The sequence below is a fragment of the Stenella coeruleoalba genome (assembly GCF_951394435.1).
Source record: "Stenella coeruleoalba genome assembly, chromosome: 1".
Taxonomy (NCBI): Eukaryota; Metazoa; Chordata; class Mammalia; order Artiodactyla; family Delphinidae; genus Stenella; species Stenella coeruleoalba.
In genome coordinates this window covers 81,698,852-81,712,377 of record NC_137169.1, presented here as the reverse complement: position 1 = coordinate 81,712,377, position 13,526 = coordinate 81,698,852, and the positions used below count along the sequence as shown (strand labels likewise).

The 13,526-nt window shown below is 36.0% G+C and overlaps 1 protein-coding gene across 1 annotated transcript in view; it reads right to left on the bottom strand.

Annotated features, from left to right (window-relative positions):
- Positions 1-683: 683 nt before the first annotated feature.
- CCDC18 (coiled-coil domain containing 18) overlaps positions 684-13,526 on the bottom strand; it is a gene marked incomplete at its 5' end in the record, with an annotated part of 115,835 nt that continues 102,992 nt past the window's right edge. The window contains 2 exons of the mRNA XM_079913536.1: positions 684-829; positions 8,346-8,813. Coding sequence (XP_079769662.1) covers positions 815-829; positions 8,346-8,813 — 483 coding nt within the window. The 3' untranslated portion in view covers positions 684-814. The remainder of the gene's footprint in view (positions 830-8,345; positions 8,814-13,526) is intronic.

Sequence of the window (13,526 nt, the reverse complement as noted above, 5' to 3'; positions counted from 1 at the left end):
AAAGGAAGGGTCCATCTGTGCGGCAATCTTCATTGTTGTCTTATGTTAATAAATTGCCACAGACACCCCAGCCTCAGCCACCACCAAGACAGAGGAAAGATCCTCCACCAGAAAAAAGAATATGAATGCTGAAGGCTCAGATAATGCTTAGTATTTGTTAGCAATAAAGCATTTTAAAATTAAGGCATGTACATTGATTTTTTTTAGACATAATGCTACACAGACTAACATACATAGTTATATAAACATAACTTTGATTATGCTTGATTTGTTTACTGTGTATTTGCTTTATTGCAGTGGTCTGGAACTGCACTAGCAATAAAGCATTTTAAAATTAAGGCATGTACAAGACTGTCATGTGGATTAAATGAGTTATCAAATATAAAATGCCTAAAATAGTGCTTGATAAATGGTAAACATTCAACAAAAGCTAGCCATTATTAGTACAATTATGAACCAGTGGCAGAATGAGCTCTAAATTCATATTACTTGTTTTAAAAATAAAGTATCACTAGAAAAATAAGCAAATAATATGGTAGTCTGAATGTACTTATTATGCATTTTAACAATGATTTCTACATAAAAAATAAAGAAAAGGAATGTAGCAAGTTTAAACCAAAACAATAAATAAAGTGAATTAATTTTCACAAAAAGTATAAGTAAGCTTTAGAAGAAAGAACTTTCTTTAAAAACCTTAAAATTTATTCAAAAGCAATAAAATAACAGTTTCTATGAAGTATGAACTGTATATAATAAGTAAACACAGCACAGTACCCAAAATTCCATTTTTCATCACATCAATGTCTTCTTTTAATTATAAATTTTCTCCCTGGAATAATGCAAATTAATAGATTATTATTTGAAATACTGATTTAGCATTAAAAGTCCACTATAATAATGAGGGGCATAATTTAAAGCAAGAGTGGAAAATATTTAGTCAGTTGAAAAACATGAATCAGAATGTCAGTAATGGACCACATCGATAGAAAAAGCAAATAAATCTGGTTGGGGGATTAGGAGGGAGTGCAAAATTAAATTAAATTGATTTTAAAAGCAAAAACAGGTGACAATAAAAATAAGATATTTAGACATTGGTGTCACTTTATGGTTCAACTGAAGGCACAGTAAGATAGATGAAGGGCTACATGAAAAAAGTCAATGAAAAAGAGAGAAGAGAGAAAAAAACAGAGCAGGAAAGGAAAAAGACAAGAGAGAAATGTTGCACAAAGAAGTAGCACAACATACAAAAGTAGAAAAATAGAGGGAAAAGTCTCAGGAGATTCTAATACTATAGGTCAAATATTCTTGTCGTATTTTGGTCTTTGCTTGGGCCAGGAATTTGAAAATATTATCATGTCTCTAGGTACTTACCTGTACTCCTACTTCATCTTGGTTTTTTTTTCCACTTTTAATTGTTACCCAATCACTGATTTTATCAATTCTCATTTTTCATCTTATTGCACAGTATACAGGACCATATTTTGTAAACTACTTTTCTTTTTGAAAGTAAGAGGGATAAATAATACTCCTTTCAACTTCCTAATAAACTGTGAATTAGCTAATTAATTCACAACACTTCTACTGCTCTAATCTAAAACAGGAGTTCTTAACTTGAAGTCTGTGAACTCTTTGAAATTGTGTTCAAAATTGTGTGCATGTGTAACTTTTTGTGAGTTTTGAAGCTTTTGTCAGAGTCTGAAAGCAAAATACTACTGTGGTAGAGGCTTTACTGTGAATGGAATTGCCAACATAGTTAACCATTAAGAAAATCAGTATTGGGGCTGATCTTCTTGTTCCAAGAAAGGAAGCTAACACTTATTTAACATTTCTCACATACCAATTTCTATGTTCTTTCTGCTGCACCAGTGGACTTTAAGATTGCACTCTTTGGAGCAGGGCTAATGTACATCCTAAGCACAGTCCAATAGTGATGCCCCCAGCCCTTCCATTGCTTAAAATAAAGAGCTTTATTTTACACCTTTACACATATTAACTGATGAGTTAAATGCTATCAGGACTTAGCCTGCTGGTTTTTACTCTCTACAGAAGTGAAACTCACACCATGAATTAGAAACAAATGTAAATATCTGACAACACCTTCAAACCAAACTTTAAAACTTTAGTCATTCACCATACCAAAGAAAGATTTTTTTAACAGTGTAGATTAAATTGGAATATGGCGGATAAAGACAATAACAAAAAAGTCTACTATAGTCAAGTGTGGCAGTGAAAGGGTTAAGGGCATGATAGCTGGGGCAAAAAACTCTGTGGTGCTCCCCTTCCCTTGGTGCCCTAAGCTTGTACTTATTTTCCTTAAAAGTTAATCCAAGGCTGCTCTGTAGTTTTTGCATGAGCAGCCATGAAAGAGGTGAGCAAGTAATTGGGTAAAGCTCAGAAACAATTCACCCTCAATCAGATAAACTATCTTTGTATCTGATTGACATATTTGTGTTTCTTTATAACATTTCATTTAAACAACACTCCTTGGCATTTTAAAAGAGCTTAAAAAGTCTGCTTTTAAATCGGAGACCAATCCAATGTCTACTTTAGTGATGGGTGAAACAAGCTGAGGACCAGAACTAGCCTGTACATCAAGGTTCTACACCCCAATTTAAAATACTTCATGTCAAATTTTACAAAGTGGTACACAGTTATTAATGCAATGCACATGTAAATGACCATGAAGGTAGTTAAAGAGTAAAACCATAGCAAGTCAAAGTTTCTTTCAATAGTAGCTGTCCTAGCTCTGAATTTTCTTACTTTCCATTAGAAAAAAACAGTGAAATTAGAAAAGAAAAAAATGGAGGTCCTACAGAAAAAAGCATTGAGAAGACATCTTCAGCCACCTTTTCCTCAACATTAGGTATAATCAGTAAGTAATGACCATTAGAGAATTGAAAAAAAACCCACAGATGAGCATTTATCAAGCATCAGTCCTAGCACAGGTTCCAAAGGACACCGAATATAGTTCTCAGCAACCAAAAGAGCCAGTCCTTTCTGCCCAAGACAAAATTAAGCCAACACAGAGGCTCATGAGTTATAAAAGTCCCAAGTGAGCCTCAAGTCATGATGAGTATTGACAGTGAAACCGAGCAGGACCCTGTGTGGCTCCTGGGCACAGAAGCCTTTCTGTGTTCCCCGTTTATTGTTTGTAGAAAATAGGCTTCAGCCTCCATGACCTTCCCTGAATTCCAAAGGGCAGGTTCAAACCGTTGCTAATCAGGGAAGGGAGGGGACACAGAGACAGACAAAGGAGGAACAGTCCAAAAACAATAGCGCAGCCTTGGGGCAAGGTCCTGGTTCTGCCTCAAGGGATACACATAACAATATCTTTGAGCTCTTCTGCAGAACTAAAACTCCCAACAAATGGAAGATGTTAACTACTTGAAGCATTCTTCATTCCAGAGAGAAAGTCACAGTTTGATAACCTCAAGAACCACAGAAGCTCATCAGGAAACCACCTGAGGACAGATTAAAGGAATACAGGCCCTGCACATACCCTGATCCTTATCAGCAACCCTGCCCTTGAACCATTGCTATAAAATTCCTCACCAAACTCCCTGGGTTTTGAGGCTACGAGCCTGCTGTATCCCCCTTTGCCTGGCAAAGCAATAAAGCTCTCCTTTTCTACTTCACCCAAAACTCTGTCTCTGAAATTCAGTTCGGCACCAGTGCACAGAGGCCAAGTTTTTGGCATTAACAGTGGTTAATGCATTTAAAACTCAGCAGAGTATCACTAGTGTTAAAAAACAAAATACAACCAAGTATATTTGAAGATCTAATTGGCTTTACGAATAATGCATGAATCAGATAGCATTTCATCTAGCAAACAGGAGAGGTGCTCAGAGTGTTAGGGGAAACACTGACTGAAACCGATGCCCTAGCCAGGCACCATAGTAACCACTTGCATGAATTACCTTAAACAGGAGGTCCTGGGAAGGAATGCAGAATTAACAAGCTACCACCAACCGGAGTAATTCAGGGAAGGTCAAAAGGAGAGAGGAGACACCAGTCCATATGTCCTAGCACCCTCCCAGAATTCTCGCTGGAATCCATCTTGGCTGAGTGATGTGTGCGCCACCAGGAAGGACCCTGAGTCAAAATGATTGGCCAGAGACAACCTGGAAACTAATCCCATCACCGTCAAACCCGAGACTGAAAGCCAGTGGCAGAGCAGTCCTCCTGGGTTCCCTTACCCTCCTGCTCTCCACCCAGGTGCCCCTTCCCAATAGTCTCTTGCTTTGTCAGCACATGTGTCTCCTCGGACAATTCATTTCTGAGTGTTAGAGAAGAGTCCACTCTCAGGCCCTGGAAGGGGTCCCCCTTCCTGCAACAAAAGGAGCTGTACAATATGGAAGGCTTTAATAGGCAGAATCTGGGCAGGATAAGACAGTTATTAGCAAAAGAAAAGAAAGGATTGTTTCAGTCAAGGTCACCTTTCTTTGGGGGAAGGGTGGCAGGGGTCTTATCAGGCAGATTACCCCGCTAATGCTGATCAGAAAATTCCAATGATTGACTTAAAATTCCACTCCTAGGAGAGGCTGCAATTAGGTCTTGGTTTGCTGTCCTAGGGGCAAGTGACTCCACTTTGTGCTCCACCTTTTTGTTTTTTTAACACTAGCAATAAATAAAACTATATGTGTACAGAATTTAACTTTGGCTAGATTTTCTTAAGAACTGACTAAAGTATTTTGCACTGAGTTTCCATGATAATAGAATAGGTAAATTGATTTGAAATATTCAAATCCATCCATCTTTCCCAATGAGCTTTAGAGTGAGAAATATTCTATCAGCTGTGTAGTAATTTTAAGTCCCACAACCTTAATCTCTAATTGACTAAGTAGTTGCAAGACCAAACTATATAATTAGACAGTACTGAAGAAAAGATAAGTACAATTATGTAAATAGTATTATCAATAGTGGTTAAGAACAGAGACTCAGCTTCCTCATCTATATAGTGAGAATAATAATAATAGCCACTAAAATAGAAGATTTGGTATTATTAGGATAATAATAGTACCTATCACAAGGTTGTTAGTAAAGATTAAATGAGTTAATCTATGTAAAGCATTTAGAATAGTAAATCTATCACAAACTTATCCTGTATAAATTCTATTTTACCAAAAATAAGACTCTTGTATATCCATGACTGTAAGGGCCATTGGAATATAGCAGAGGTTCTTAAAGGGAGCAGTACTCTCCCCTAGGGAACATTCTGGAAATCTGTAAGAGTACTTGTTGGTTGTCACTATGATGGGGAAAAAGGGACATCCTGTTGCTGGCACAGAATAGACAGGGACAAAAGACACCAGATGTCTTATGGTTTGCATGGCAGTTCTACACAACAAAACTATCTCCTTGGCAATCCTACTAGACTTCCCTAGTCCATTTATATTTTCCCACTCTACAAGATAACTGTTTCATATACCTCCCCTCTTCTTAAACCTCTAATACCCTACCCTGCCTTAGCTGATAACCCTGTTTCTTATTTCACTAAGAAAACAAAGGCAATTAATAATGGAATTCCTCCCCTCCCACCATGTGTTTCTTCCACTCCATGTATTTCTGTACCCTTATATTCTGCCTTCCTTCCCAGTACAGTGGATAAACTGCCCCTTCTTTTATTCAAGGCCAATTCTACTTCTCTTCTGGATCCTGTCCCCTTCAGCCTACCTTAAGGATTTTACTCCTTCCACTCCGTCTTGCATTATCAGTTTCCTCATCTACTGGATCATTCCTACCAACATACAAAATGCTGTTTTATCTCTTATCCTAAAAAACAAAATAAAAAACTCTCCCTTGACATCACATTCCCCTCATTTCTCTGCTCTACTGTATATCAAGAGTTGTTTATTCTTGGTGTTTGCATTTCTTCTCCTCCCATTCTTTGCTGATTCCACTCTAATCAGGCTTTTATCCTCACTATTACTCTGAAGCCATTCTTAAAAATGTCATTAACAGCTTCCACATTACCAAATATGATATCAATTATCAATCCTCACTTTATTTAGCAACATTTGACACAGTTGATCTCACCCTCCTTCTTGAAGCACATTTTTACTTGGCTTATGGAATATTATTATACTCTCCTATTTTTCTCCTATCTCACTGTTTACTTCTCAGTTAGCTTTAATTTAAATTATCAATACTCACATGCTAAAAGTAATTTAGCCTTCCTAAATTAGGCTTAGTTTTTGGACTTTTTTCTTTTTTTAACCTCCATTAATTTCCTTGATTTAATCCATCATTATGGCTATAACTACCATCTATATGCTGATGATATCTAAATTTATAATTTGTCTCATAAATGCAACAATTTATCATCTTCATCTGGACATCTAATAGAACTCTCAAATTTATTATATCTAAAATCAAACCCTTGATTCTCTCCATGCCTCCAAATCTGCTCATCTCCTAGTATTCCTCATCTCAGTAAATGCTCAGTTACTCTGGCTAAACTCTTTGGAGTCTTTCATGACTTCTATGTCACTCAAAACCTACATCAAACACTGTTTGCTCTACCTGCAAAATATATCCAGAAATTGAACCATTCTCAACACCTTCACATCTATCCTCCTGCCTATCCAAAATCATATCCTGCCTGGATTTTTACAAGTAGCCTCCTATATGTTCTCTGTTCTTGTCCCTTTATCATCCATTCTTCATAAAGCAATCAGAGTGATCCTTTAAAAACATAAATCAGATCATGTCACTTTCTTAAGCATAACCCTCTGATGTCTTCCCATCACACTTCAAAAGGAGCTACAAGATCACTATGGCACCCCCACCTCCACTACCCCACCCTTGGCATTATCTCTTATCACATCTCCTCCCTCTTATTTACACCAAATCATCCATACACCTCCTAGCAGTTTTTTGAACATACCAGGCATGCTACCACCTCAGGACGATAACACTTGTTTCCATTCCTCCAATGCTCTTCCTTCAGATACTGAAGTAGTTTAATTCCTTACTTCCTATAGGACTCTGATCAAACGTTATCTTCTCATGAGACCTTCCCTGATCACCAGATCTAAAACAGTATACCTGAGTCACATCATATCCTCTTACCAGCTTTTCTTCATGACACTTATTTCCACCTGGCATTAGAGCATATGTTTATTTACTTGTTTATTGATGATCTCCCCACTAAAATGTAAGCTCTGTTTGGACAGGGTCTTAATCATTTTTGTTTTGTTTATTTCTATAATCCCAGTGCCTGGTACATAGTAGATGCTCAATAAATCCTAAATGAATTAAATGGCTAAATAAATGATATACAATAAACACAACTGTAGTTTTAAAGGCTAGATGAAAATTAATTTTATCAGGCTTTATAGAAGTTTGCCTTGTTTATTTTATCATCTTGTTTGCTATACACTTGAAATTTCATAATGTGTAAATTTTGTTTTTACCAATACCATTATTATTTCTAGTCTTCTGCTTATAAATAATAAATTAAGCTTTTTCTTTTTTTTGGCTGTGCCATGTGACTTGCAGAATCTCAGTTCCCCACCAGGGACTGAACCTGAGCCAGGGCAGTGAAAGTCCGCAATCCTAACCACTAGGCTATCAGGGAACTCCCCAGATTAAGCTCTTTTTAATGTAAGGAAGGACATGGAGAAATGAATAGAAGCTCCAACAGTCTTTGTCTTGGATCCATTCTAAAAACACTTTTTAAACTTTTTAGGCCACCAAACCTATTTTGATATGTTTGAAACGAGGCAAATGGGCATTTGAAAAAAGCTGAAATTACCTGGAAGAGATTCTTTATTTCTCTGTGCAAACTATAGATTAACTGCTTATAAACAATGTCGAGTGTCTGTAAGGTGTGTGTAGCAGGGACAAAGTTGCCTCTTCAGTATGATATGCTCAGGAATAATGGGAGCAGAAAAATCATGTGAATGAGACATTCTGAGCCACTATGGAAATTCTATGACCAAAACAAAGACTACCTTAATAATCTTTACTAGAATGGTTTCCAGGAAGTCTAGGAACACAACTAATTTTGGAACTCCAAAAAACATTCTCTAATACTCTGGAGTTCAAAATACTTTCCCAGTATGAGGTAGAATTAGTCTTCAGTCAAATATAGGGATTATATTTAATCAAATATATAGGCTACTTTAACAAAAGGTAATTTTCAAAGCTTAATTTTCAACTCTACTTATCTAGGGTAAAAGCATTCTAAACTCACAATGAAGTTTTTCATACTTTCAATATTTGTGTACATCACCTAATGGCATGAGTGCTTCATTTAAACGTATGGGTTTCTTTCTTACAGAAAATAAAATGATACTAATTGGAGACAAATTATTAAAACTTCTAATGTATGAAATACATACCTGAGTTGAACCAGCACCTGTTTGCATAGAAGACTTTTTTAATAGTCTCACTTCTTTGTTTATATATTCTAGCATTCCACTAAGTGTACTGAAGTCATTATTCTCAGAACTATCATCTTCTAGGTCATATGGGAGAGGTTTAAATGAGTCTGACTGGGTATAAGTCAGATCCTTCTGGCTTTCTTCTAATGTTGAAGGTTGTTTCAATTGCATTTTTTTTAAGTCCTGCAGTAATTCTTCAGAAAGATCTTCATCACTACGAGTTCTGAAACTAAGGTCACTGGCACTAATAGAGCGACGTAGTTTTCTACACTTGAAGAAAGCTGTGTGAGAATGCTTAGCAAATTTTGAATCTTGAATATCAGGCTCAATTTCTACTGGAGATGTAAATGGGGCTGGTAGAAACTTGATGTCTTCTGCCCTTTCATGTCCAGAAATTTTGGCTTGCAATCTGGTTAATTCTGATTCCTGTAGAAAATTGGTACATAGTAGGTGCTGATTACATATTTCTTAAATGAATGAATCACTTAGAAAATCAGACTCTTAGAAGTCATCTAAGTTAAACTTCATCCTAGTACAGAAATTCTTTTTATAACAACTCTTGAGTTTTCCAAGCTCTGTTAAAACCCTTCATTGTGGGAAAATTATCTATATTCACTAGAAATATGTTTAAACTATACTAAAGAATTCCACTGAAAATTACATTTTCCTTATAGAACTTTTTCTTTCTTAGCATTGATGACAATATAAATTTCTATTCAAGACTGAAATGTTACATCTAAAAAATTTTCTGCAAAAGTATAAAAAGGTATACAGTCATTTGTTAATCTAACATACATACATACAAAAAACAATGCCCTGCAGAGTTTTCTAATAGGAAATAAATGTCTATTAGCTACTCTGCTTTATATGTCATCATCACAAGAAATCTTTACTAGAAAATTTTCAAAGAAAAGCCTTTAAATGATTAATAATATTTAATAAATTAATCCTTATTAAATAAACTTTTCATTTCTGTTTTTCCGTGTCCTTCATTTGGGTCCTCTGACCCAACTTTGGGATCCTAAGAATAAGATTGCATACACTGAAAAGCGATAAAGCCAAAAAAAAAAAAAGGGAAGACATTTTAATTTTGAAAGTTAAACATACGTAGTAGTTTCCTGTTCAAATACATTCTCCTTTTCTTACAAGTATCCATAAGATGCATATTTCTAAACCAGTCACTTTTAAACTGATAGTTTCTATTCTTTCTAAAAATACTGTACTTAAAACTAAAACTGTCATAACCACAGTGTACATTGCAAAATGAAAGTTTAACATGCATATTTCAGTCTTTTGATGTCTTTACAGTACTTTATCTAGATAAACTTGATTTATAAGTGGCAGAAGTGCGAATTTTTTTTAGTAAGTCTTGTATTCACATTTTTATAATCATAATTAATGAAGTAATTATAAAGTTGACACATATAAGGTCGTGTGCAGTTTAAGTTTTTTTTTAAACTTCTGTGTGTTATCTAGCCAAACTGAGAAATGTGGTATCTCAGATAAGCAGGATTCCATTTAACTTACAGTTCAACACCTAACTTTTACAAAGAAATGTAGTATATTGAATATATTAAACATAATTCAACTTTTTCTTAAGACTCAGAGAAGTTCACTTCTGTGATCATTATTGTAGTGTGCAATAATACAGTGATGTCTTCAGGGCTTTCAGAAAATGGACTTAGCATTGCTCTTACTTCCTCAAATATGAGGGTACTTGTTAGGGTACCAAAAGAGGTGAACTGGAAACAGTGCCTCAAACAGTGTTCTTCTCTTCTCCCTCACTTTTGTTTCTGTTCTCTGTCATTTACTGCTGCTGTCAATGAATTGCTTTCCATTATTTATAGTTACTTCTAATTGTTACATTTATGCCAGCTTCTGCTCTTCTATTAGCTTTTCTTCTTTCTTTCTCTCTTATCCTCCTTAACTTCTCTCCAATCTAGACTCTGGAGCCAGCTGTGGTTGCCTTACTTTCTACTGTCAGAAAACAAAGAAATTCTACCTCTGTCTGGTATACTGGCTAATCATAGTACATGTTCTAAGATCTCTGTATGTATGGTTCATTTAAGAATTGCTGCTATTTTGACAATATTTTCACAACTTCCTAAGTATTTGAACTTAAAAACTTCTGAATAATTGATAAGTGCAATACAATTTTATTTATCTCATTGGTAATATCTAACAAGTGAGCAGACATTATTACTGTGACAAGGGATATACAATGCAGAATCTTTAAAATTTTTAGTCAATTTTTTGCAATGAAGTTTTATTATTTTGTGTAAATGTTGTAAATCCCCAGAACACTAACTATATTACTATTTCATAGAGTGTTCAACTGAAACTTAATTTTAGATTCTGTCTATTCATCTTTCCTCTAGTACTGTGAATATAAAGTATTTTATAAGAGGAATTTAAGTGCTCAGGTTAATAATTACAAATATTTCTAAGGTATTAATTGACTGAGTTCTTTTGGTTTTCAATAACTTCCATTTTGCTATAAAATCATTTATTGCTTCAAAACTATCAGTGAGGTTGGTCTTTTTTTAAGGTCTTAGCTGACAGTGTTAATCATACTTATTGGCAGTTTGAACTAATATTAAATTTTTTATCTCTATGCATCAATACTGAGATTAATTCAAATTCCAGAGTAAACTGTCATGATCAATAGGGGTGAATAAGTAGCAAGAGGTTATTTGAAAAATGACATATGTACTCAAAAACCAGTAAAAAAAATTTTTAACAGAATCTTGCACTTTCTACTTTATGATTTTTAGAGGAACTTGCCTGATTTCGAAAAATACTCCTATTTTTTCTTTTTTATATATATCTTTATTGGAGTATAATTGCTTTACAATGTTCTGTTAGTTTCTGCTGTACAACAAAGTGAATCAGCTATATGCATACACATATCCCCTCCTTCTTGAACCTTCCTCCCACCCTCCCTATCCCACCACTCTAGGTCGTCACAAAGCATCGAGCTGATCTCCCTGTGCTATGCGGCAGCTTCCCACTAATGCTCCTCCTTTTATTTTTTTATTATTATTATTTTTTTTTTTTTCTGCGGTACGCAGGCCTCTCACTGTTGTGGCCTCTCCCGTTGCGGAGCACAGGCTCTGGATGCGCAGGCTCAGCGGCCATGGCTCACAGGCCCAGCCGCTCCGCGACATGTGGGATCTTCCCGGACCGGGGCACGAACCCATGTCCCCTGCATCGGCAGGCGGACTCTCAACCACTGTGCCATCAGGGAAGCCCTGCTTCTCCTTTTAAAGTACTTCAAGTATAAAACCCTCTGAAGTAAACATTATGATTAAGTTGGTATTTGCACAAGTTCCAGGCCAAGATGGCGATATAGGCTCCTCTCATATCTCCTCCCACACACAAAACACCAAATCTACAGCTACATAAGGAACAATTCCCTTCAAAAGAAACAAGCTGAGAAAAAAACATCTACACATTGGGTGGATAAGAAAATGCCCACACCAAAACTAGTAGGAAAGCTGAGACTCACTTTTGCCATAAACCCCACGTCAAGCACAGGGCCATACAATGGGAGGGAACACCTGACTTCCAGTTTCTTCCTTAGAAGCAAATGGCTTGGATCCCACATCTAGTGCTCCAACTTTTAAGACTTCCACCTGAGTGATGGGCCCTCAAAACACTTAGCTGTGAAAGCCAACAGGGCTTGAGCCTGACACACAAGATTACAGCAGACAAAGAAGCAGTTCTTAACAGGCTTCCAAGGATGTACTATGGCTATCCCCTTAGAACTCAGTACAGAAGGAGCAGTACAAGGGAACCCTGTAAGACTATCAGCAGAAATTGCAGGCCAGAAGGTAGTGGCATGATATATTCAAAGTGCTGAAAGAAAAGAACTGCCAACCAAGAACATTCTTCCTGGGACTTCCCTGGTGGTGCAGTGGTTAAGAATCCGCCCTGCCAATGCAGGGGACACAGGTTTGATCCCTGGTCCGGGAAGATCCCACATGCCATGGAGCAACTAAGCCTGTGCACCACAACCACTGAACCAGTGCTCTAGGGCCTACGTGCCACAACTACTGAGCCTGTGCGCTGCAACTACTGAAGTCCGCGCACCTAGAGCCCATCCGCAACAAGAGAAGCCACCACAATGAGAAGCCCCTGCTCGCTGCAGATAGAGAAAGCCCACGTGCAGCAACAAAGGCCCAACGCAGCCAAAATAAATAAATAAATTAATTAATTAAATAAATACTCTTTGAGTTAAAAAAAAAAGAATACTCTTCCTGGCAGTTGTCCTTCAGATTTGAAAGAGAGATAAAGCATTTTCCAGAGAAGCAAAAGCTGAAAGAGCTCATCTCCACTAGACTAACCTTACAAGAAATGTTACAGGGACTTCTTCAAGCTGAAATAAAAGGATACTAATTATTAACAGGAAAACAGGAAAATTTAAATCTCATTGATAAAGGTAAATATATAGTTAAATTCATAATACTCTAATGTTGTAATGGTGGTAAGTAAATTACTTATAACTATAGTATGAAAGTTCAAAGACAAAAGTATTAAAACTAAAACTACAATGATTTGTTAATGGGTACACTGATAAAAAGAAGTAAATTTTGACATCAAAAACAAAATAAAGGGGGGACAGAGTAAAAATGTAAAGCTTTAGTATACATTCAAAGTTAAGTTCTTATCAACTTAAAATAGACTGTTATACATGTAAGATGTTTTATGTAAGCCTCAAGAAAACTACAAAGCAAAACTTATCATAGATACACAAAGATAAGGGAAACTAAACATTCCACTATAGAAAATCATCAAATTATAAAGGCAGAGAGCAACAGAAGAAGAAAGGAATGAAGGAATTAAAAACAGCCAGAGAACAATGAACAAAATGGCAATAGTAGGTCCATACCTATCAATAATTAAATATAGATGGACTAAATTCTCTAATCAAATGACAGAGTGGTTTAATAAAAAAATAAGACCTAACTGTATACTGCCTAGAAAGACTCACTTCAGTTTTAAGGACACACATAGACTGAAAGTGAAGGGATGTAAAAATATATTCCATGTAAATGGAAACCAAAAGAAAGCTGAGATAACTACACTTATTTAAAAAAAAAAACAGACTTTAGGCCAAAAGTGTAACAAGAGACAAAG